The sequence below is a fragment of the Erythrolamprus reginae genome, chromosome 6 (genome assembly GCF_031021105.1).
Source record: "Erythrolamprus reginae isolate rEryReg1 chromosome 6, rEryReg1.hap1, whole genome shotgun sequence".
Taxonomy (NCBI): Eukaryota; Metazoa; Chordata; class Lepidosauria; order Squamata; family Dipsadidae; genus Erythrolamprus; species Erythrolamprus reginae.
In genome coordinates, this window is record NC_091955.1 from 55852063 (window position 1) to 55879483 (window position 27421).

The window sequence follows — 27421 nt, forward strand, 5'->3', positions numbered from 1 at the left end:
CACCTGTTCTTAAATAGATTAAAAGCCAAATAAATAGATAATTTTAAACTGACTACTCATAGATACTCTGACTTTAATTTCGGATTGAACAATTTCTTATAAACAAACATTTAGCTGGTTCCTACTCAATTTACTTACTCGAAAAATATATCCTACTCAGTTTTCAATACAGTGGTACCTCTACTTAAGAACTTTTCTAGATAAGAACCAGGTGTTCTTTGCCTCTTCTTAAGAACCATTTTCTACTTAAGAACCCGAGCCCGGCTTTTCTGGGCTGCCAGAGGAGCCTTTCGGTGGCGCTTAAGGAGGTTTTGGCATTCTATAGTGAACAAAGCATTTTCCTTTCTCTGGGCACTTGGAGAGGGAATAAACCTCTGCAGCGCCCAGAGAAAAGAAATGCCCCTTTGCTCTGGGCAGCGACTGTCCTCTTCCTCTTCTTCCTCCTCCTCCTCCCACCCAAATTCCAAGCTTTTACTTCTTTCCTAATGCATGCATTATTTGCTTTTACATTGATTCCTATGGGAAAAATTGCTTCTACTGTACTTACAAATTTTTCTACTTAAGTACCTGGTCACGGAACAAATTAAGTTCTTAAGTAGAGGTACCATTGTACTAGTAATCATTTGGCCAGGCTCTCATAAAATTAAAGGATTATTCTTTAGTTGGAAAGGCTCCATATTAGGGTACAGAACAATAAAACAAGATTATCAAACACAAACAAGCAGTACTAAAGAGCATGGCAGGTATCTCTACCAGAAATGCTAGCCCTTCTTATGTACCACATATAGTCCATTTTTCAGTATAATTACAATGAAAGAAAGTTGTTTCTTTAGTGATTCAATAAGTTTTAGAGACTTTTATGCATTATTAAATGTGAGGATCAGTAGATACTGAATTAAAACCCAAAGAGCTACATTCAAAATTCTATCAACATATTTGTACTAATGCAAAAGGCCTTTCTGTTCGTTACTCTTTAGAATTGGCCTGCTTCAGAAATCTGAAGAATAAGGTTTTGGGTGGATAACATATTGCAATGTAAGGAGAAACGTCTGATATCAACTAATAGGGAAAAAATGATTAAGAAAACAAATAGAGTCAGTCACACTGTCATAAAATACTACTTAAGCTATATGGTTTATGTCAATCAGGACATAGATTCTAATTTAAGACCAAGGATGGGGGAAGTGAAGTTGGAGCTTAATCCTCTCTTGGCCTGGGACCAGACCTTGTAATTACTGAGAAATATTAACAATGCTTCTCCCTATTAACTTCTAAAGAATAAATACAAACAAAACAAAACAAAAAAGAAAGAACATAAAAAAGTAACAATGAAAGTGAAAAGAAACACTGTCTTGTTTCCTGGCTAGTTAGCAAAATTTACCCAATTAGATTTTTAATTAATGTTAAAGGCTACCCTTGGGCTAGCAGAAAGAACTCATCCTTTGTTCTGCATGTTTTACAAACGGAATTTATTCATATTATAACATATATGCTACCTATTAAAGCAGCCTTCCCAATCTACTTAGTTCTAGATCAGGGGTGTCAAACTTCCAGCCTGCGGGTCAGATGTGTCATGCGCTGGCCACGCCCACCCCTGGTTTAACAAAGGGGGGGGAATTGCAATACAGCAGATGACGATGCAAATTTGACACCCCTTTACTAGATGTTGGATGACTTTAGATTTAGATTTAATTGGATTTGAATCCCACCCCTCTCCAAGGACTCGGGGCGGCATACAAATCAGTACTTGCAGCCAGCAAGGCCAAGGGCTTTATTGGATAGGGATGGCAGGTGTACTCAAAGCAGAGACATGCTATACCTGTCAGCTAATTCCTAAAAGGAGTCAACTTTTTCACAGACATGCATGGTAGCTATATATTTTCTTACAAATAAAAGCTTGAGTTAAGAAGGATGCTAGTTACTGCCTACTTCATGTTTCCTTTCCATAAACATATATTTTCCTAAATCTATTCGGGGCCAAGAGAAACCAATGAAAAGGCAATGTTCCTCAAAGGTATCTTATTCAATTATACCTGAAAGCAGGGATGGGCCTGACCTGGAACGGCGGGGAACGCGGTTCCGGTAGCGGCAATGGAGCGTGTAGCCTACTCCATTGCTGCCACCAGGCATGCACACGCAACCGGCACTTCCCCAACCACTGCCTGCCCTGCGACGAGCATTTCCCTGACCACTGCCTGCCCTGCCACAAGCACTTCCCTTGACCACCGCCTGCATGGCCCTACTGCCATGAGTACTTTCCCCGCCTGCCGCCTGCCCTGCCGCACACACTCCCCTGACCACGGCCTGTTCTGCCCTGCCATGAGTGCTCCCCCAACTGCCGCCTTCTCTACCCTGCCGCAAACGCTTCCCCTAACTGCCACCTGCACTGCCACGAGCGCCCCCCCCTGACTGCTGCCTGCCCTGCTACAAGCGCTTCTCCAGACCGCCACCTGCCCTTCTACAAGCACTTTTCCAGATTATGCTTGTCCTGTCCTGGTTGGGAGAAGAGCTTGTGGCAATTCAGAGCAGGTGGTGGCTGGGGGAGCACTCATGGCAGGGCAGGGCAGCTGGTGGTTGGGGGAAGTGCTCGTGGCAGGGGAGGGTAGGCAGCGGGGGTGATTCAGCCTTTTTTTCTGCTTCTGTGGAAAATCAGGTAAGTGACAGGCAGAAATTGTGTGTCCTCATGTGAGATTCAGCCTCTGCGCATGCACAGAAGCTGAATTCTCTGACGTGCGCGTGCATGCGCACGCTCCCAGCCCCATTCCAGTGGTGTCGGGAATGGTGGCCCATCACTGCTTGAAAGTATACTGAATGTAAAAGGCTGATATATACCTAAGTCTGCAGAAACCATTAGAGGACAAGCAATGCTCGAGAAATTAATATACCACTTTTCTCCCAATCATGATCCTTTTGAATAGAAACTTTTACTCCCAATAAAATAATACTGCTTAGTAAAATGTTATATTTGGTAGTCATGCAAATGATATTGTCGAATTCTGAATTAAGAGAAAACTAAAATTGCTTTGTAGCAGCCTCATAAGAGCTCTTGGAAGAAGCATTTGTTCATTTTATAATTTATGATAAAAAATTAAGTGCCGCTGAATTGAGTGCAATCTCTGGTGGATGTATAAACATTCAACCATCAGAATTAATATAACACTTGCCTCTCATATAGGTAAAAATAATTTTGAAAAAGAGCTATATGTAAAAACGGAGGAGTTTAAGATTTAAAGAAAGAATATATAAAGCTATATAACTCCGTCCAAGTGGGTTGATATAGTGATATACAGTTTTGTTGTCTTTTGTTGAAACAATTACTACCCTGGAAGAAAGTGTGATAACTGATGTAGTTCTTAAAGTAGTGATATTGTAAAACAACATGCTGGCAATTCAGAAATTTGGAACATTTAAATGGATGGGTATAGCTATCATGTGACGGCAAGATTAAAAGATGTGGAAGACAGTACTCCTGGAATCACAGAAAGCAGCCATAACCAAGAATTCATTATCTTTATTTAAATTACTATATCAACTAAACTATAACTGGATATACTGGGCAACTAATCAATGTTCTATAACAAGATTTATAAATACTTTGTTTTAGCCATATTATATTTTTCGGAGTATAAGACACACTGGAGTATATAAGACACACATTTGTTTTGGGGGAGGAAAACAAGGGGGGGAAATCTGCCTCTGCCTCCCAGCAATTTGCCAAACAGCAAACAGTACAGATAATATACACTGTTTGCTGTGTATCTCTGTACATGTGTGTCTGACCAATAGAAATAGCAAAGAATTGGAGAAATGTACATTATGGCAGAATATTAATGCCAGAAAGTTTTTTTAAATGTAATCACACAAACTCCTCCCAATTATTTAAATAGATCTATTCTAAACATGACTAAGTCAGGGTTTAACTCCGCTCCCTTAGCTTAATACTAAAACAGGACACTGTTACATTTCAGATTATACTTTTACAGATCTTTAAAATTGATGTGGCTTTCTTGAAATATACATTATTTTCTGCTATTTAAAAGAAAAGAAAATAGCGCTTATTTTAAAAAGCATTTATTTTAAAAGGCTTCTTCATTTTGTTAAGTTGTCTGGAACAATGATAAAGCAGTCTTTAAACAAAATTCTAATAATTTGACCATTATATAGATATTTATAGTTACTGACTTACCAAATTTGAACATTATACTGTATAGACATTTATAGTTACTGACTTACCAAATTGACAACCAGCAATTTTTCTCCTTGCAGCTAGCTTCACTTTCACTTTAGCATGTGGCCAGCCTTCCTGCAGCCTCAAATCAGCTGAGGGTCAGGAAGCTGATAATGAGTTGTTTGTGCCAATCAGGCTCTGTGCTGTTTGCTGCAAGGAGGTAAATTTCTGAGAAGCAAAGACCAAACGGTGGGGGTAGCTGGGTGAAGCTACATTCAGTGTATATAAGATACACCCAGGTTTTTAACCCTCTTTTGGGGGTTAGAAAGGTGCATCTTATACTATGAAAAATACAGCATTTTGTTGAGTAAGGTACAATAGCTTAGTTAACAAATAAGCCCTAACCCTATCAATATACTGCATTACAACAAAGCCAAATAAATTACATGCTATATAATGTGGAAACTTAGGGTTGACTCTAAAGAATATCCAGGGTTCTATCTGTTCTAAATGCAATACCTGCATTTTAGTCAGCATTGCACTGGTTTCAAATTTATTTTTCAACACAGTTCAGAATTATAGTTAACTGTTAGAAGTTTTAATGGCCTTGCTCCATTCAAACTACCTACGGAATAAACAGACAGAACATAGATCTAGATTTATCTGAGGTACAGAAATAAGATTTACCAATTACTAATCATACTGCTGAATAAAGAAAGATTGTTATACTGTTTTTTAATCACTGTTGTGAGTCGCCCTGAGTCTTCGGAGAGGGGCGGCATACAAATCTAATTAATAATAATAATAATAATAATAATAATAATCATCATCATCATCATCCAGCAGAGATTGTTACAGGAAGATGAAATAATCTAATTTTAAAACTTACACCAAATTCAAATATAAAATTTGATTCTTTGATTTTAAAATTGTTTTTGTAATAAACTTTACTTGTTAAATGTCAGAGTTATTAGAAAAGCTGAAACTTGTTCCACTAGCCTGAAATCTTCCTGATCCTATTCTGAATAAAGAATATGTATGTCCCCAACACTGAAATATTTAAATATCTTAAAAGTAACCCAACAATTAAGGGATAGGTTTCCAATAGATTTCCATATTTCAGAAAGCCTATAGAGATTCTCAACCATCCAGGTCATGACTGTCCCAAAAATGCTTTTTAAAAGAGGAAAAGACAGTACAGTTGCCTCTTGAAAAAGCACCTTTGGGACAGTATTTCAGAAGTCATCTCAGTGAACATGTCAGAGAAAGAATTCTGCAGAAAAACACACTCTCGCTACCTAAAGCTTCTGACAGATTTTGAAACAACATATAATTTTTTTAGACATTCCAGATACAGAGTTGTGATTTTAAGACTCTGATTTTATCTGATAATTCTGATATTTTGTAGCACCATATTTAGTTATTACAATTAATAATCTTACAGTAAATTTATACTATAAGCATTTAGAATAATACCTGTTCTGAAATCAGAACATGCTTTAGACATCTTGATTGCTCCATTTAGCAAATTTCAATATAGATGAATGGCATTTTTTTTTTTTAAAAATCATCTAATAAAATGAGAATATTAATCGGCAATGTTGTTTGCTAAGTAACTGAATGTTGACCTAGATATAAGAGTAAACATGGGGTATATGGTAAATGTGTCTATTTTTGCATTTACATAATCAGAAATGGACTTAACAAGGAGAGAACCTTGTCCTGCCTCCATAGGGTTTCCTACCTCTTTCATTAGTACCTCTACTTAGACACTCATATTTACCTGTTATCAGGAGCAGTAAAGAATGGAGTACATGAATCCAGGCCTGCTCCTGAACTCGCTCCAGTGAAAAATACAGCATATGAAGAGATCCTATACTTGAGGAAATTAGATTATAGTAAAGCTCAAAATGCCAGTCCAAACATAGATTAACTGAACTCTTTTGATTGTCTACACTATGTAACCCTGGGGAAATTAACTTGAGAACACAGAATGAAGTTGCTTTGATTACCCTTGTTTTCTAGCTGTAAAAACAGAGGAAAAAGGAAGAGCAATTATATAAGCCTACGGTCATTCCATCATATGCGCAAATATGATGAATGTTAAAATCTATATCTTACTCAGATGAAGAAATCACTAGAATTTAATGTGAATATATTTTAACCTGTCAAGTTCTCAGTTCTAAAAACACAAACCCCTTTTATAACAGAATTATAATACATTTATTCTGTGTATTTCGTGATAACAATAATTTTTAAAACTATTTCATTACTTACATGCTTCGTTTCCTCCTGGAGGTTGGTAAAAAGAAAGGCCCAATGATATTATGGCTGCAATTTCTAAAATTATTAATGTAACATCCTGTAGTGCTTCCCATACTAACTGAAGAAATGTTTTTGGCTTTTTAGGAGGTATAAAATTCTTCCCAAATACAGCTGCTCTCCTCTCTATATCTGCTGGATTTCCACTTAAGCCTAAACAGTAAAAAGAGAAAATGGTTTTAGAAATGTTTATTGTTACCTCCTAACAAAAATGAAACTTTTTTCATATTGTATTTATTAAAATGTTAAATATAGTGCAAACCTACTGTTTTGTACTTATTTATTATCATGCTATTTATTCCCATATCTTCAAGAAAAACAGCCATTATGGTAATATCAGAACACTTTAAAGTTGCTTTTCTAAAATAGTAGCAGCAACTGGCTACAAATCACTGAATATATGTATTGTTTTATTGATTTTAATTTGAGTCCAGATAAAAACCAAATATGCTTTTAAAATATTAATTTATTTATTTAGCATATTCAGTATATGCTAAACAAACCCCAATTTTCAAAGAAATTAATTATATCAATAGCTGGCATTAGGATTACATGAACTGTTGTTTGTCTGATTAGATTTGTTTGAGCACATAGAGATTTGAATACAAAAGTTTTGAGTTTCTGCTTCATTCATTGCCACCATGCCAGTTTCACATGCAACAAGCATACCTTTTATCTTTTATACACATAACAATTGGATGCGTGACTTTGCACAAGCATAAATTAATAACAAGTTAGCAGCAAATTAGATTTCCTTATTTCCCATGATTCAAGAAAGGGAAATTCCCACATACTGGGAAGATTTTATTTTGAAAAATTATCAATGATTTCTGGAAATTTCATGTAACATTTTTTTCAATGCTAACTGTAACAGTAACTATTGTTTGTTTTTAAAAGAAGTAAAAATATATATTGTGAGTGCTTAAGGCAGATTTTGACCATTTCTGGGGGAAAAAATTCAAAAGGGAAACTTCAGACTCTTTTAACATTGCACATCACTGAAGCCTTTACTCCAAAATAATTATAGCACAGAATATATGTGTGTTCTCAACACTTTGAGAACAAAAGCTGTGCTACAAAAGCTGTGCAGACAGAAGTAATTTGTTCACCATTTTAAGTACTAATTGAATTTGTTTATATAACTGTATTTTACAAAGTCACTTGGATATTGCAAATATCCGATAAGAAATTAAAAATACATATTCCAGAATTGTATTTCTGTTTTATTTTTCCTGACAGCATTAAGAAATCATTTCATTTTATCTGTATTAATTTTACAATTTTGCTTAACACAACAAAAACAATGATGATAGAAGTAATTCCTACAGCTACTGGCAAATCCCAATTCCCTCCTTCATGCCCAATATTGGCTGGGAATTCTGAGCATTGTAGTCCAATCACATTGACTACCCGAATTAAAACCCAATGTACATATTAGAAACACCACAAGAACACTTGTGGTAATGACTGCCTCATTTGGAAGCCAACATGTAAATACCTGCACTCAGCTCAAAAAAGTCTGTAGGAAAACCCTAATGAACAAATTGCCCAATGGTTATTAAAAATGAAAGTATTTCTCTTTTAACATGTGCTGATACAGTCATTACAAATATCATATATTATGAATGGCTGAAATATGTAAAGACCAAGTGTGTTCCTGACTAATTAGGCAGCAAATAAATGTGAATAGGAACTATGAATTGTGGTCCAAAAATGTTCACCAATGGTTGCTGGAAACTTCATATTCATAAACAGCCCTTAATAAATATTTTAGCTCACAAGTGTCCAACATTTTGTGTTGCGTGGGACACACTGAATGTAGAGTTAGTCTTGAGCTACCTATAAAATATATAATAGGTATATGTGGATGTGAGTATGTGTGTGACATATTTTTGCTGAATTGAAAATGATATCTATATCACATAATGTTAAAAGTTTATGATCTTTTGGATCCACATTACTAGCTGATGACAATCACATATTTCTGACACATCTGTTTTAGATGGAAGATACCGTTTCCCCGAAAATAAGACAGCGTCATATTTTTGCTCCCAAAGATGTGCTACATCCTATTTTCAGGGGATGTCTTATTTTTTTTCAATGAAGAAAAAATGAAGAAGAATTCACATTTATTGCTGAACAAAAAAAAAAAGAACATTTAATATATACTGTACAGTAGTTGTCATCACAAACCAGCATAACCAAACAAACTGTGAATCCTATCAAGAATTTCTTACTACTACCGAACCATTATGTACTACTACCGTGTTGGATGTGTTTTCAATCTGACTGATGCAGCCTTTTGGGATACATTTTATGGACAGCAGTGTTATATATGTTCTGTTCGGGAATGCTGCAAAATGAAACGTCTCCTACGTCTTACTTTCGGGGGATGCCTTATATTGGGCAATTCTATGAAACCTCTCCTATGTCTTACTTTCGGGGGTGACTTATTTTTGGGGAAACAGGTAGTATGTTTTAGTATAAATAGTATATACCGAGTCTACGGAGAGGGGCGGCATACAAATCTAATAAATAATAATAATAATAATAATAATAATAATAATAATAATAATAATAATATACTATGTGCACAATTATTAGGGGATTCGTATTTTGGAGGATTAATTTTATTATTGAACAACTACATTAGTCTCAGTCAATCCAAAATGTTAATAAACCTCAAATCTGAATATTTAAGAAAGTAAAAATGAGGTTTTGGCTTTCTTAATAGAATATCTATATGTGCATATTTATTGGGCAACCATTAATGTGCAGAATTATTATGCACCTAAATGAAAAAACAAAAATTTCCGATCTCACTTGTTTATTTGCATCTGTTAAAGTGAGTATAATAAACAAACAACTTAAATGACATAAAAAAATAAGTGACCAATATAGCCACCCTTATTTTCAATGACAGTCATAAGACTTCCATTCATGGAGTCTGTCAGTTTCTTGACCTGTTGACAATCAACTTGTTGTGCAGTAGCAACCACAGCGTCCCAGACACTGTTCAAAGAGGTGTGATGTTTTTCTTCACTGTAAATCTCCCATTTAAGAAAGGCCCGCAAGTTTTTAATAAGGTTTAGGTCAGGTGAGAAAGGGAGCCTTGTCATTATTCTTTCATCTTTAAGGCCTTTACTGGCTGGTCACACAGTGGAGTACTTCAATGCATGTGATAGAGAATTGTCCTATTTAAAAAATCATGATCTTCTTGAAAGATGCAGACTTTTTCCTTTACCACTGTTTGAAGAAAGTGTCTTCTAAAAACTGGCTTGGGAGTTGATTTTGAGTCCATTTTCAACCCAGAAAGGTCCAGCCAGCCTACCTCTAATAATACCATCCCATATCAGTATAACACCTCCACCTTGATGGTATCTGAATCGAAGTGGAACACTGAATACCTTGTACTTGTGGACACTCCAGTTAGGTTGTAGTTCTGGAATATGACAGTACTGGAGGATAACGGGTAGATTTATTCAAAGACCACTGAAGTAAAAACGATGGATAAAGCTCGAACAGCATTCTTCAAAATGAAAAAGGACTTCTGCAGTCACAACATAAGCCCAAGATTGAAAATCAGGTTTGTCAAATGCTAAATCTTCTGTATTCTGTCCTAGGAATTGGAGAGTTGGTCTTTGACACAAAGCCACTTGAACAGATTAGAAGCATTTGAAATGTGGATTTACAGGTGACTATTATATATAAGTTTGGTTGACAAAATCAGAATTGAAGAGATGATAAGCTGTCTGAGAAAGCCAAGGGAAATGATCAAAACCATAAAAAAAAGTGCAAAAGAATATTTTGGACATGTGATGTGATACCTAGAAAAATACGGCATACTTCACTTAAACCTCCAAGGAAAGACTGAATGTAAACGAGGTCCAAGCAGAAGAACATCCTGGCTTCAAAATCTAAGCAACTGGTTTGGACAAAACTCAACAGTATTTTTTCATGCGGCAACATGATCGCCCAATGACAGATATGGCACAGAAATAATAATAAGAAAGAGATAACTTCATGTTTGATTCTTCTCAAATCTTTGGTAATTAATGTGAGTCTTTTTTTCTCAGCATGTTTCTTGTTCACTATTTGCAACAAAACATTTTAGAATTCTGTGATCACACCCCAATATTTTAGCCATTTCAAAAGTGGTGTATCCTTCTGAAAGACTTTTTACAATTTTTGACTTTTCAGAGACAGTTGCCTAAGAAAAAGAAGCTGCCTAATAATTATGCACACCTTGAAGAGGGAGATTGTGTTGGTAAATCCACAGTAACTGAATTTAAACATGCCTGGGATAAACATATATCCATCCTAAGATAAAATACAGGAAATACTATAAGGGCAGACTAGATGGACCATGAGGTCTTTTTCTGCCGTCAATCTTTTATGCTTCTATGTTTATATGTTGATAAAGGGTGTTGCTCTCTTTAGGCCACACTTTATCTCATTACATAAATACACATCACCTGATACGCTTATATCCACTAAACATTCAAGCCTGGAGGTGGAAATTATGCATAAAAACGATATGGTCAAAATACTCACTTGCCTAATAATTGTGCACACAAGGTAAATAGCATTCTATTTGCCCTGCTCTCCCCAGCCCCCCAAAACAGAGGAAGATACAAGTACTCCTCAACTATTTGTGTAGTAATTGTTCAAAGTTATGATGGTGCTGAAAACAGTGAATTTCGACCAGTCCTCATACCTTGACTGTCACAGTGCCCCACAATCATAATTTAGGTACTTGGCAACTGGCATGTATCTACAATAGTTGCAGTGTTCCAGGTTCATGTGATCATAATTTGCAACCTTCTTGGACAGCTTTGAACAAGCAACGTTAAAGGGGGAAGCTGGGTTCACTTAGTGACTGTGGTGATTCACTTAATAATTATGGTTAGTCACTAAAATGACTGCCAAAAAGGTAATAAAATTAGGCATTGTTGCGCTCATGTGAAGACTCAACAACTGCATCATTTAGCGATGGAAGTTCCCACTCCAATTGTGGTCATAATTTGAGCATTACCTATAATAAAATTTAAGCAACCTGTGAAGTTTTACTAGGAAGTAACTAAATCAGAAAGTCACATTCTGTAATGGGCCCTACATATAAAATGCTTAGTTTTAGAAGAAAATATTTCTGAAAAAAATGAATGAATAATTTGCGTAGAATGTTTCATTTTTTCCCCTAACTGAAGTCTCTGTAAACTATCCTTACTTGAAAAGCTCAAGGAACTTTAAGAGAAAAAAATAAAAATAAATTATATTTTTAGAAGAAATACCATATATTTATTGGCCTGATAAATGTATGCTCAGTATATCGCTTCTTAAATTATTTTTTTGAAACTTACAACATTGGGAGCAATGCTGTTTTAATCCTAATATAAGGAATATGTTAAAAAAAACTTTTAAAAGTATTTTTTACAAACTTTTTAAAAGTTAAAGAGATGAAGAATAAAGGAGAAAAAACTAGTAAAAGTTTTAAGTTAAGTTTTATTAGATTTGTATGCCGCCCCTCTCAGAAAACTCTTTTAGTAATGTTTTCCCCATTAGATTTGAATGCACATACATACATAAACAAACAAACAAACAAACCTTTCAAATGTTAGAGAAGTTGTTAAAAAAGGATCCATTTTTCATTCATGGTGGTCATGTGATAAAGCTATATTATTTTGGCATAAAATATTTGGGGAGATAAGTAACGTCAACAAAGAATTAAATGCTTTCCAGAGCTGGGCTTATTACATTTATAACCTCAAGCTTAAAAATAAAGAACATGTTATCTATTTAATTTCAGTAGCCAAAATAATTACAAAACACTAAAAAACATTGGATAACATAATGTTAGAGATGTGGATGAACAAAATCTCTTCAATTGACACATTAGAAAAAATCACATAGATGAAGTTAAAATAAAGGAGGAGCCTCCACATAATCAAATTTGGTTGAATTTATGATTTATCTTAAAAAGCAATAAACTATAATATGGTCTATTTTACATATATGGTAAATTTGTATTTTATATTCAATGTGGTACTTTTTATTTTCTACATTCTTTTTTCTTTATATATGCATCTTGGATTTATGCTATTGTAGTTACCTAATACTGTTTGTTAATTATAGTTCAACAAAAACAATGGGGGGGGGGATCAGCAGAATTTCCAGCATCTAATGAAATATTACAGGAAATCAAGGACAAAAAAATAATGCTTTTCCTCCTCTCTTTCCATTTATTTCAAAATTGCTAACCTAAATATTTGTACTTTGTACTGAACATTGAGATTATTGCTAATGTCTGCTTACCTTCCTTTATCTGTTGTTGTTCATGGTCTGATAATCTTATCTAGAAACTATATTCCAAATGTCTTAATTTATCTTAATTTGTGCCATGTATTCCTGCTAAAATTTAGCAATATATCTATTATAGACGTAGTGTATATTGTCAATTTTGCCACTGCTGCATATTCTCCAATTTTGATCACCTCGTCTTGCATCACTGGCAGTTTCTCTTTCCCATTGTTGTACTAAATATGTCCTGGCAGGTATCAGCATGTATTTTAATAAACTGTGGTATTTTTAACTTATATTTTTTGAAATTATACCTAAAAGAAATATTTGCAGTTTCAATTCAATATTTGTTTTGTTAAATTCTACTTTCAGTTATCCTAATTTAAAACCAAATACAGTGTTCCCTCAATTTTCGCGGGTGTGAACTTCGCAAAAAGTCTATACCACGGTTTTTCAAAAATATTAATTAAAAAATACTTCGCTGTTTTTTCCCCGTATACCACGTTTTCCCCCGCCCGATGACATCATATGTCATCGCCAAACTTTCGTCTGCCTTTAATAAATATTTTTTAAATAAACTTTAATAAATAAACATGGTGAGTAATAATCTAAATGGTTGCTAAGGGAATGGGAAATTGTAATTTAGTGGTTTAAAGTGTTAATGGAAGGCTTGTGATACTGTCCATAGCCAAAAATAGTGTATTTACTTCCGCATCTCTATTTCGCAGAAATTCGACTTTCACGGGGGGTCTCGTAACGCATCCCCTGCGAAAGTCGAGGGAACACTGTAAATCTATTTGAGATACAACTAAAGCCAGGTGGCTCTTCAAGTGACAAATAAAAACATTGTCAATTAACAAGGCCTACAGTACCTACACAAGGCAGAATTATCTTACTTAAAATTCATGTGCAATCACCCTTACCTTCATTTGGAGAAGTTTTCAATCTTGTACAGATTCCATATACATCTCCATAGCATTCTTGTATTTTATGCAAAGCATCAGTAGCTCGCAGTTCCATAAGTGTACGAAGCTCTTCAAGTGTAATACCAAAATCTCCATGATTAGAATCTTTTATACTGTATTTTACACCACCATATGCCACTGAGTTGTTGGCCATGTCTCCCATGGTATATAGTTTTCAAAAGGAAAAAGTTTCCAACAAGAAACAATTTTGTAATTTGAGTATATCCAAAAGAAAAATAAATCCTTTGTATGTAAAAACCATCAAATATGCAGATATAAATCAACTCGAAATAGCCATAAGACACCTTGTCCAGGAGTGTTATCTTGAGTGTGTTCCCATTGTCTGTTCCTTCATTCCTCTTCTTGCGAAAGGTAAATGCTATCTGCAAATAAAGAGAGTTCACAGCAATAAGATGCAATATTTTCACATAATCAGTCTATTCATTGCTAACAGTAAACTGCATTGTTATACTTGTGATTCACAATGCCTCTTTGCTATTACAGATGTTCTGCAAATATACTTGTGCTTCTCTTTCCCACATTCCTGTGACTATCTTTATAGTTTTCGGAGAGGGGCGGCATACAAATCCAAATAATAAAATAAATATAATGTTAATATCACACTACCAAGTCTCATTTTTCCTCTCCTCTTTATATCAGCTATTTTTCCTCTATACTTTCTCATAATGAATCAGCTACACTGTAGTGCTTGCTTTAATCTTCCCTGTATCTTCCTTGATCTCTACTTTCTTTCATCATTTGCTTCTAATACCTTCTCTACAGGTTTAAAACCATACTACAGTATTTTAAACTTACTTTAATTCATTGCTGTCTAATTGCTCTTTCATGTTTGTTTAAAGTAACTTTAGCGAGCTTCTGTTAATAAATTTAATTCCCTTCACCCTATTTTTTGCATTTCATTAAAGATTTCTTCACAAAAATGACTAACCTACAGTATAACAATTCAAAATCAGAATTAAAATCAGACTGCATGTGGTCCTCAAGTTACAACCAATTTTTTTTCAGTGTGGGCAGAAAAGTATAATGTCTGAGCAGCACATTTTCATGCCTGGGCGTGAATCGGTTAGAAACCCAGTCATTAAGCGAATCTGGCTTCTGCTCCCCCCTCCCCAATTGTCTTTGCTTGTGATACGGTCGCAAAAGGGGGTCATGTGACCTCAGGACATACAGCAAGGGTCATAAATATGAAACGGCGGCCATGTTTTAATCACACAATCATGGGGCTGCTGCGAAGATCATATATGTGAAAAAGGGGCATAAGTCACTTTTTTCAGGGCCGTTGCGACTTTGAACGGTCAGTAAATGAACCGGTGTAAGTTGAAGACAACCTGCCTTCTCCCCTAGATGTTTTCTGTGGAGCTTCAAAATGGACTTCTAAAACAGTGCATTGGTCAGACAGTTTCTATCTCCCGAGTAAGATGGTTGTTAAGTGAGTTCTGCTTCACTTTACCACCTTTCTTGCCACAGTCGTTAAGTGAATCCCTGAAGTTGCTTGTCAGAAGATGCCAAAAGATGCTCACATAACCCTGGGACATGGCCACCATCATAACTACAGACCAGTTGTCAAGTGTCCAAAGTTTGATCCAATAACCCCTTTATTTTTCTAACAAAGTCTTTCCTTCCTAGAAGGAAGAATAGAAAGAATAAAATGGGATTAAAAAGGGATACAAAAAATAAATAAATAAAAGGGTTCGGTTCAAAGTTCTGCTCAGATTAAAGAAATTGGAGTTTGAGAAGGGTTGATTAAGCTTGGAGTATTGTTTTGTTTGCTCTTTTTTAAACTTTAATTATTTTTTCTATTTAGATATATGAATTTAGTAATTGCTGATCTGTTTTAATAAAGTTAGAAGTATTGATTATATGTAGTAGGTGATATTGGATTAATGCATAAATGGAATTGAATTTAGAATTGTTGGGGAGATTAATGAAGTTAATGATTTTTAATTGATTGAAAATAGAGAATATTTAATTTTCTTTCCTTTTTTTCTTTTCTCAAATTAACTGAAATGTAAGTTTAATAATTAAGTAAGAAATGTAGAAAAGTATTAATTGGCCAAATGTTAGATGGGCTGAAATAATTTTTAAATTTGGGATTAGGTAAATGTATTATTTAGAGGGGGCGGAGAAGTCTGAAATTCGTATATGTTTATGTTTTGTTTTTAATTTTCTTTTGTTTACATCTGATTGGCTATACAAGGTTTTCTTGGTTTATAGAAAAATGTATAAAGAAAGAAGAGAGCACTTTGGCATAATGGTTAATAAGTTAGAAATATAATTGGCGTTGTACTTTTTGAAGGAACATTAAGGAGGGAATTTAATTAAAAGAAAATGTATGACAAAATTAGAAAAACAAACTTTTGCAACTTTTTGATTATTGATATTAGTTACTAACAAAATACTGCATTTTATTCTTAGAAAATTAGATGATACACTGTATTGTTTGAATGTATGTTGAGAGAGAAAAAAATCCCCTCCCCCCAAAAAGTCCTTCCTTCCTCTTTCCTTCTTTCTTTCCTTCCTTCCTTTCTTGTTCCCTCTATTTCTCCTTCCTTCCTTCCCTCCCTCCTTCCTTCCTCTCCACTCTTTCCCGTTTCTTTCTTTCTCTCCACTTCTCTCTCTCTCTTTTCCCTTTCTCTCATTCTTTCCCTCTCCTGGTTATCTCTCTCCCCTCTCCCCCTTCTCTCTCTCAATTGTTTCTCCTCCCTTTTTGGTCTTGTTTCTCTCACTTTCATTTCTGTTTTTTTCTCTTTCCTCTCCCCTTTTCTTTCTCTCGTCGTAATCCAGAAGCAGGGGCTGCTGGACCATGGAGGGGGCGGCGTCTGTTTCGCTTAATAATCTCGCCACCGTGGGGAAAACTTCTGCATTTTCTACCTCTGCGCTTTCTACGGTTGCTTGGCTGGGCTGCCCGGAGGCAAGCGGTAGCTTCTGCCCGAGGAACCCGCGGCGATGGCCGCCAGCTTGGCGGGAGGTGTTGGTGGTAGACACAGGTGGTAGGAGGAGAGGGAGCCACGGTAGCCTCCACAGATGGGCCAATGCCGAGCCTCCCGGTTGCGGCTGCTGGGAGAGACTCTCCGGCCCTGCCTTTCTCTTTAAAGTTCAGGGCGGAGCGCTCAGCCTCACCCCCCCCCCAAGGAGCTCAGGGCGGGCTGACAGTGGAACGGGGAGTTTGCGCGCACGGGCACACACAACATTCAGAGCAGGAAAATCCTTTGCGGCGGAAGACTTCCCCGCACTTTCCTTGCCGCTCCCCCCCCAACTCCGACGCCTGATTCTTCTGCGCAGCCTTGGAAAAGACTGAATGGGGGGTTGTCTTTGTGTGCATGTCTGCGCAGCTGCGCGCCTTAGAGGGAACGTTTGTTTAGTGATCATTCAAAGTCATGACAGATGCTGCAGGTGCTTACAACTGTTCTCAAAATTACACCCTTTTATGCATCCACCCCAGTCATAGGATTGTGATCTGGAAAGTTAACAAACTATTTACTCTTAGCCCTGGTTGCAAAATTGTCTCTGGTCATACAATTATGATTTGAAATCTTTCTGCAATCATCTGAGCACCATTTGCAATTTTACTTGTCAGTTTTCTCAGAAAGACAATGAGGAAGCCAACAGGGAAGATCCCAAGCACTGCAGCACGTCCAGAGGATTTTGACTAGTCTTCAGGTAAAAAAGGTACATAGCAGAACCCAAGCAGAGCAAAGCAGGGGATAAAAATTCTCCATGCTGAAATCTAAGACACCATATAAAAGGTGGGAGGTGCTGCAAACAAGTCTCTCTCTGGCTGAAAATTCTGCTAGGATTTTGGTGTGACTTAATGACCCAGAAGATCATTTAATGATCTCAACTGGGTATAACATCTGGCTTACCTACAGATTCACTCAATAACCAAGATTAAGGTCTCGACTGTGGTTGTATATTGTGAATTACATCTGGCCAAGAAGTACTTGATCTTACAAATAGCTTAGAAATTTTACACAAAAAGAAAACAAGAAAACTAATTTTATACACAAAAATTAAAAAAATTAGGCTGTTCTGGAACATATTACAATAGTTGATCAATTGCTTGGTTTGAGAAATAGGAAAACCTTAAGTGGGATAGAACTGTATAAGATTTACTATAGAAAGATATTAGTGATCACATTATTCTCTGTTCACAACAAAGTGAAATCTCAGTAGCCACTTCTTTTGCTGGTGTGGGCGTCCATATGGATCACATTCTTCCCAAGAACCTATAATTTCATAATGTGTAGCTGGACAGATCCAAGCTAAATGGCCTTTTGCAACTGACAGATGGACTTTTTGTGATGATGATTTATTCCAAGCTGCCTTTCTAAGTATTTTTTTTAATGATTCATTACAGCTTTTGATGAACATAACCAATATTTATTAAAACACAATTTAAGAGGATCCAATAAAGTTTTAAACTAAATGCTGATTTGTAATTTTATGATAAGCAGTTCAGAATAAAACATAATTCTTGTTAAATATTCTTACAAATATATTTCTAATATTAAATTTCATTGTATTTATCCATGGCACACTCTGACATGGAGAGAGAGGTAAAATTTATTATAAATTGTTTCAACTATTCAAATGTGCAACAAAATAAAGTGGAGAAGAGCTTCTCATGCTTGCGAAATTTTCCAAATGTTCAAGCATATCTGCACCTGTGAAAATTACCAGCTTACAAACCCATTCCCTAGTTAATGATTATGCTAGAAAAGAAAACATTTTTTGCGGCAGAGGGAGGGAAATTCAACAAGAGCTGCAAACTCCAAGCGCTAATTTAGATCAAGGTAACTTACATCAGGTATTTAAATAAGCCATAAGATAGCTGCATAAATTAAGTTTCCCACTGATATTTACTGCCTAAGCATGCTTCCTTATCTAATAATTAACTCACGTTAATTTACAGCAACAGAGTTTATTTATATAACATTATTCTTAAAAACATTCAATAGGTATAAATTCAAGTTTAATTTGTGGTTTACTCTTTTATCAGAACCTTAAAGAATTAATCTCTTTTTTCTCCCACTTATATTCCTAATATATCTTGTCCTTTTAATATAAACAGCTAATAGACTGGCCTATCTCCCTTAAATTCACATGAATCACAATAATTACCCAGAAAGTGGAATAGAAGTACAGTGATCCCTCGATTTGCGCGTTCTCGATTAGCGCGAAACGCTGCAACGCGGTTTTTCAAAAAATATTAATTAAAAAATAAGTCCGCGTTTTTTTTCCTACACCACGGTTTTTCCCGCCCGATGACATCATACTGATTGCTGAGAAGGGAAGGAGGGAGGGTTGCCATTGCCATTGCCGCCAGCGCTGCCCCAAGAAAGCCGGTGAGAGGAAGGAAGGAGGGAAGGAGGGAGGGAGAGAAGGGAAGGAGGGAAGGAAGGAGGGAGGGAGAGAAGGGAAGGAGGGAGGGTTGCCATTGCCATTGCCGCCAGCGCTGCCCCAAGAAAGCCGGTGAGAGGAAGGAAGGAGGGAAGGAGGGAGGGAGAGAAGGGAAGGAGGGAAGGAGGGAGGGTTGCCATTGCCATTGCCGCCAGCGCTGCCCTGTGGGTAGCGGCGAGGAGCCCGGAAAAATCACCATTGCATTGCCAGCCTCCGAACTTGCGTCGCTCCACCTTCTGCGCATGTGCGGCCATGGAACAAAGGGCGCGCATGCGCAGATGGTGTTTTTACTTCCGCATCCAGTATAACGTGGAAATCGGTTAGCGCGGGAGGTCTTGGAACGTAACCCCCGCGCTAACCGAGGGATCACTGTATAAAATATTATCAGGAACCTAATAATTGGAATAAGAATACTGATATTTCTATTGCATTTCATGATACGTTCCCTTCTTTCCCAATTTTTTTCTCTTTAATTCTATTATTAGCTAATTTACCTCTTTTTACAATGTTTTCACTTAATATTATTAAGATATTTAAGATAATAATAATTATTATTAATAAGAATTAACTTATTCCTCTGCTTGTTGGTTATTGCTAGTTTCAAATATAAGGTTTAGCCTTCAGGTGATTGCTTAATTTTAGATGAGCCATGTTATATGAATCTAATCACTCTGGTCTCTGTAAATCATAGTTTATAAATTCATACTGTGAGTGCATCCAGCCTCAACTAAGTGCAGCATTATTATTATTATTATTATTATTATTATTATTATTATTATTAGCATCATCATCAACATCTATTATTATTATTATTATTATTATTATTATTATTATTAATTAGATTTGTATGCCGCCCCTCTCCGAAGACTCGGAGCAGCTCACAACAACAAAACAGTACAAATCCAATGATTAAAAAACAATTTAAAAACCTTAATATAAAAAACAGTCATACATCTCAGACAAATCATACATAAAATGGAAACGGCCCATAATTGGGGAATCAATTTCCCCATGCCTGACAGCAGAGGTGGGTTTTAAGGAGTATGCGAAAGGCAAGGAGTTCCCTACTCTGTTTCCTTGATGGGCAGAAAACAGCTGAGGTTTTACATCCATTGAAAACATTTTCAGGAGTATGGCATGAATTGTGTGTCTGTTAAAAACCAAGTGATTAAACAAAGTATAATTCCAGAAAGCAGGTTGACAGGATATATGAGACTATCTAGGACCAGAGGAAATATCCTAGCAAGGCTTGAAATAAACTATAATAGATTAATTGCCACCATAATCCCATCAGCAAGTTAGTTATAGAGAGTCCAAGGAAGCTGCATTATATGTTTTGCTAATCACAGAATTAGCCTGGGAACATGTAGCAAGAATAGATGTAGCTCATGACATCCATTTTTAACATGACCTACCAAATCATGTTTAACAAATTATGCAGGAAAAGTCATTTAAGCCCACATGTAAGTGTTGATTGCTTACTGATCATATGCCTCTTTCTGGCCCCAATAGGGTAGACGAGGTATTAGAGAAGGGAGACCAAAAGTTTTTGGGCTAGAATAGAGATTGGAGGACAATTATAGGATAAGATACATTCTTATTTAGTGGTGCGCAGTGATTAAAAGGCAGTATTGCAGGCAAACTCTGTCCACAGCCTGGAGTTGGATCCTGATGGGGCTCAATAGAATAGAATAGAATAGAATAGAATAGAACAGAATTCTTTATTGGCCAAGTGTGATTGGACATACAAGGAATTTGTCTTGGTGCATATGCTCTCACTGTACATAAAAGAAAATATAGATTTGTCAAGAATCATGTGGTGGGAGGCCTAGACCTTCTTCCCTTCCATCTGAGAGACCGGTTGCGATAGCAGTTGATGGTATTTACTAATTTTTTTGCTAAATTTGAGATCCAAATTCCTGCAGGATTGTCTCTCCTTCAGGGAGAGGAATGGAAATCCCCCAGTGCATTGAGACAACAGGCCTTAAATCCAACATGTTCTTTACTTGCAACCTTCCCTGTCAGCTTCCCCATGGACTTTCTAGGAAAGCTGCAAGAGAAGATTTCAAATAGCAATAGAATAGAATAGAATTCTTTATTGGCCAAGTGTGATTGGACACACAAGGAATTTGTCTTGGTGCATATGCAAAGATACATTTGTCAAGAGTCATGTGGTACAATGTGGTACATGATTGTCATAGGGGTCAAACAGCAATGAAGAAACAATCAATATTTATAAAAATCTTAGGATACAAGCAACAAGATACAGTCATACAGTCCTAAGTGGGAGGAAAAGGGTGATAGGAATGATGAGAACAAACTAGTAGAAATAGAAGTGCAGACTTAGTAAAACGTTTGACTGTTGAGGGAAAGAAGAAACTCTAATTGTTATTGTTGGACAGAATTTATGTGATAAAAATTAATGTGTTAGCTAGAATTATGTATTTGTTTTAGAAAGCACCTGTTTAGTAGAGTGATGGCGTTTGGGAAAAAACTGTTCTCGTGTCTAGTTGTCTTGGTGTGCAGTACTCTCTAGCGACGTTTTGAGGGTAGGTGTTGAAACAATTTGTGTCCAGGATGTGACCTGCAGTATACAGGTCCTCAAGGCAGGTTGGCAGCAATTATTTTTTCTGCAGTTCTGATTATCCTCTGAAGTCTGTGTCAGTCTTGTTGGGTTGCAGAACCAAACCAGACCAAACCAGGCTCAGGTTTCATTCAGCCTTCCAGGTCAGTCTAATGGAGATCTAGTTTATCTTGTCAATATGCACATAATGCTGACATTGTAAGCTGCCCATATAAGGTGCTACGGGGTGATATATGACTGTAAATGTTATTGATGTTATTTACAAGATAGAAATGGGTTGGGAATCTAAGAAAAAATGAAAGTGGGAATATTGTTCACCCAACTTATTACTACTATGTGAATTTATAAGAAATCAATCCATCTTTGAGTTGATAGTTATTTAGGGATGGTTAGTCTATGAAGGCAGAAATGTAGAAATTCAAGAGACTATGCTTACTTTTCTAAAAGACATATATACTTTTCAAGAATAGATATGATTTGGACTTCAAAGAACTTTGCTACTAAACTTTATGTCCAGGATGTGATACCAAAATTCTCTGAGTTTGGTTTATAAAAGAAAATCTAATACTTTTAGATGGAGACCAAGCACAATATGGACATTTGTTAAAAGAAATGAAAACATTTAAATAATAATAATTTAGGCAAGTACTTTGGAATGCAAGTAAAGTTTATATGAGAGGTTCTTTTATGCAACGTTATGGAAAGAATTTCAGAGAAGATAAGTATTTCTCAACAAATTAAGCTTTTACAAAGATATTTATCTACAGTAATAATAAGAAAAAGAGAAAAATAAATTATGTAAAGCAACAAAAAAATTCTGATTTGCAAAATTATTTGAAAATAAGCCAGGGAAATAGCTAACATAAAGTATAAAAATAATATGATAAAAATAATACTGAAATTAAAAGTGACAAACATTAATGAACAATTTTACCATACGAAATGCATTTCAATAATATTCCAATCTGCGTAAATAAAATGACATCTCTCTTGTATAGTTTTATGTATAGCAAAAAACAAAATTGGGATGTTCACTATGTCCTCTCTTGTCTATTTTGACTCTTGGAATACTGACATGATGATCCTTCAAAATAAAACAATGGTAAAGACAGAATTATTGAAATTAAACTAAACTAAAATATTCTGGATATCTTTGTGACAAAAATGAATTGCATGTTATTTTAAAATTAAAATAGCTAGGTTAAGATATGAAATAAAATTTAAAAAATTTGTTACAAAAGGAGAAACTCCAATTGTCATTGCTGGGCAGAATGTATGTCATAAAAAATAATGTCTTAACTAGAATTATGTATTTGTTTTAGACAATACCTGTTTTGATAATGGAGGTATCATTTAAACCAATGGCTCCCAAACTTCTTCAATCCACTGCCTCCTTGGTGCTACAAATTCATCATCAGTGCCACTCACCCCAACCCGCTTCAGTTGGACATGGCTTGATGGTCAGGTGAATGGGTGGGCGTGGCCAAATTGTAAAATGGGGTGAAACCAAAATTAGCTTAGTAACCAAAATTTTGGGCTCAACTGTGGTCATAAGTCTCTTTCTCTCCCTCTCTCTCTCCTTCCTCCCTTTGTCTCTTCCTTTCTTTCTTCTCTTCCTTTCTTTCTTCTCTTCCTTCCTTCCATCTTTCTTTCTGTCTTCCTTCCTACTATCTTTCTTTTTCTGTCTTCCTTCCTTACTATCTTTTTTCTCTTTTTGTCTTTTCTTTATTCTTTTTTCCTCATTCATTCTTTCTTCCTTATTCTCTTTCTTCTTCCTTTTCTTTCTCCCTTCCTTAATTCTTTCTTTTTCTCTTTCTTTCCGCTCTCTCTTTCTTCTGCAGTAGAAAGCAACCTCCCCGAAAACAAATATCATATGACAGCAGCTATGACATCCTCCTAAAATTCCAAATTACTCATCAATTCCAAAGAGAGGGGATTTCTGACAGAGTTTATGGCTTATAAAATGGTTCCATGTGTGCAGGTATATCTGGATGAGAGAAAGTGAGGGCGTCTCTGAATGTGTGAATGCACATGAGAAACATCCATGCCTTTTCTAACCTTTCTTTCTCTTCCTTTCCTTCCTTCCTTCTTTCCTTCCTTTCCTTTCTTCTTTCCTTTCCTTTCCTTTCTCTCTTCTTAGTGGCGGGAAAAGGAAGAAAGTGCTCTGGTTGGCACTCGGCTTACTTTCCTGGCGAGGCTCATAGACTGCCCATCATGTCCCTCCGCCAGCTCTCCAGGCAGTGCCACTTGATCTCTGCCCCGCTAAGGCCCCCACCAGCCCGAAGGCTGGCAGATCTCTGAGGCCATCGGAGCTCTATAGGTGTGTGCCCCAATGCTTCCCGGCCTGTAAAGATCCCAGACCCAAAGCCAAGAAGGCGAGAGGGGCAGCGGCAACTGTGCTCCAGCCCGGCAACGGCCAATGGACCAGCCTTAAAGTTTACTAGTGCAAAGTGGAAGATCTATTATGTATATACTTCTAGGCATCTCATTCATTTTTTGAAATATGGTTTATGAACTAATACAGTATTTGGAATTACAGTGTATAGAACCAATGGTAAATATCAAGTAAGAAAGAAGAAAAACATTAAAGAATATTAAATCCTCAGATTTTAGGAGCCAGAAAAAAAATATTAGTCACATAATTAGTGACATTTTTAACTTGGTCATTATATTAATGAAATAGTCAACCAGGAGATGGGTGTTTGCAATATGCAAGTGACAGATAAATTATTTATACTGACCTAAATAAAGATGATTGGCTAGAATAATCTTTGATCCTCTGCAAACCCATTTAATTTCCAATTCACACTTCAAATAACAGCTGAGCAGTGTTGACACCAAAATAGTGGCAGAGAAAGAGGAAGCAGAACTGCTCATACTCAGTGGTGCCTCAAAAATCAAATAGCATGACAGGGAAGGTCATATCCCTAAGAAAGAATTCAGAAATGATGGGAATGTGAGCCCAAGAAAGCCCCTGCTATCCCAGAATAATTCTGGCTTCCAAACCTGTAACCCAGATCATCTCCCAGTTTCTTCTTCAGTGAATAATTGATGGAAGTTATTACTGTATATTAACTGGTTTAATCAATATCCTGTTCATCTGGTCTCAATGCTTAACTTAGCTATTTACAGAATTATATAAAAAACTGAGCAACATCATGGAGGAAACACCTTAAAGTAAATATTTTAAAATGTGAAAGAACGCATGATCATGTCAGATGCTATTCACTCTAAATAGTTGCCAAATGAGGCTTTGTGTAATCCTAAAATATTTTATTTATTAGATTTGTATGCCGCCCCTCTCCGGAGACTCAGAGCGGTTCACAACACAAACACGGTACAAATCTAACGATAAAAACAATTTAAAACCCTTAATATAAAAACAATCACACATCTCAGACAAACCTTGCGTAAAACGGAAATGGCCCGGGGGAATCAATTTATCCATGCCTGACGGCAGAGGTGGGTTTTAAGAACTTTGTGAAAGGCAAGGAGGGTGGGGGCAGTCCTAATCTCCGGGGGGAAATGATTCCAGAGAGTCGGGGCCACCACAGAGAAGGGTCTTCCCCTGGGTCATGCCAGACGACATTGTTTCGACGGGACCCGGAGAAGACCAACTCTGTGGGACCTAATCGGTCGCTGGGATGCTTGCGGCAGAAGACGCTCCCGGAGATATTCTGGTCCGATGCCATGAAGGGCTTTATAGGTCATAACCAACACTTTGAATTGTGACCGGAAACTGATGGGCAACCAATGCAGACTGCGGAGTGTTGGTGTGACATAGGCATATCTGGGAAAGCCCATGATTGCTCTCACAGCTGTATTCTGCACTCCGCAGTCTGCATTGAACACTCTTCAAAGGTAGCCCCATGTAGAGAGCTTTACAGTAGTCGAACCTCGAGGTGATAAGGGCATGAGTGACTGTGAGCAGTGACTCCCGGTCCAGGTAGGGCCGCAACTGGTGCACCAGGCAAACCTGGGTAAACGGCCCCCTCGCCACAGCTGAAAGATGGTTCTCTAATGTTAGCTGTGGATCGAGGAGGACGCCCAAGTTGTGGGCCCTCTCTGAGGGGGTCAGTAATTCCCCCCCCAGGGTAATGGACACAAAACCCACAGCCACTCCGTCTTATCAGGGTTGAGTTTGAGTCTGTTGACACCTATCCAGATCCTAACAGCCTCCAGGCACCGGCACATCACTTCCACTGCTTCATTGACTGGACATAGGGTGGAGATGTACAGCTGGGTATCATCAGCATACTGATGGTACCTCACCCCATGCCCCTGGATGATCTTGCCCAGCGGTTTCATGTAGATACTGAATAGCAGGGGGGAGAGGACTGACCCCTGAGGCACCCCCCACAAGGGAGAAACCTAGAGGTCGACCTCTGAACCCCCACTGACTGCGACCGACCAGAGAGGTAGGAGGAGAACCACTGAGGGACAGTGCCTCCCACTCCCAACCCCTCCAGCCGGTGCAGAAGGATACCATGGTCAATGGTATCAAAAGCCGCTGAGAGGTCAAGAAGCACCAGGACAGAGGATAAACCCCTGTCCCGGGTCCGTCAGAGATCATCCATCAACGCTACCAAAGCAGTTTCCGTGCTGTACAGGGCCTGAAACCCGACAGCTTCTTCCAAGGACCTCTGGAGCTGGAGTGCCACCACCTTTTCGACAACCTTCCCCAAAAAGGGAAGGTTGGAGACTGGACGATAGTTGTTGAAAATGGCTGGGTCCAGGGAAGGCTTCTTGAGGAGGGGGCGCACAAGTGCCTCCGAGCCTGGAAGGACTCCCTCGCAAAAGAAGCATTGACAGTCTCCTGGACCCAGCTCCGTGTCACCTCCCTGCTGGCCGAAACCAGCCAGGAGGGACACAGATCAAGCAAACAAGTGGCGGAACTCACAGCTCCAATGGCCTTGTCCACTTCATCAGGTGTCACCAGATCAAACTCTTCCCAGACAGATGGACAAGTACGGGCCCCAGTCACCTCGGCTGACTCGTTGTCAGTCGACTCTGTTATCCAATTGGAGTCAAGGTCTGATTATCCAATCAGAGTCGAGGATAGGATCAAATTACCTGGAAATTAGTCCAGAGGAGACCACTGAACTGATATGGCCAACCTCAGTTGCCAATTCAAAACACGCAACTTCAGAAATTTAATTGTAAACTGTTCCAAGTTATTGATTGAGATAGGTGGCTAAAGATATTAAATTCGTACAAACTAGAATTCTGTCTGATTTATATAAGCTATAATGTGGAATCTAAAAAATATTATAGCATTTTCCTTTCCCTCTTAGACCAAAGAGTTGAAGCAGGGTAACCTATGATACAGGGATGGGTTCTAATTTACCTCACTGCCAGTTTGCTTCCTCCCTGTGCCATGTGACTGCATCTCCTGGGTGCACATGCGCTTTACACGTGCACACCCAGTGCCGAAAATTCACAAAAAACCCTAACAAAGTCAAAAACAAGATGGCGGGGCATGCGCAGTGCCAGAAACCTGGCTTCTGTGCATGCGCAAAAGAAAAAAAATTCCCCCAAAAAATTCAAAAAACAAAAAAATGGCAGTGTCCATGGACCAGCACCAATAGAACCAGCTCTGTGATGTCACCAGCGGTTTGTTACCAGTTCTATAGAATCAGTGCAAACTGGGAAGAACCCATCTCT

The 27421-nt window shown here is 37.3% G+C and overlaps 1 protein-coding gene across 3 annotated transcripts in view; it reads right to left on the minus strand.

The window, feature by feature from the left end:
• Positions 1–27421, minus strand: part of ATP2B1 (ATPase plasma membrane Ca2+ transporting 1) — a 103043-nt gene that overhangs the window by 49961 nt on the left and 25661 nt on the right. For 2 of the 3 annotated variants that reach the window (XM_070755807.1, XM_070755806.1), the window contains exons 2-3: positions 13711–14135; positions 6446–6643 (exon numbers count right to left, since the gene is read on the minus strand). In XM_070755807.1, the coding sequence (XP_070611908.1) occupies positions 6446–6643; positions 13711–13915 (403 nt within the window). In that variant the 5' untranslated portion in view covers positions 13916–14135. Of the gene's footprint in view, positions 1–6445; positions 6644–13710; positions 14136–15226; positions 15397–27421 lie in introns of those variants that run through there. The other variant, XM_070755808.1, reaches the window with a different exon arrangement.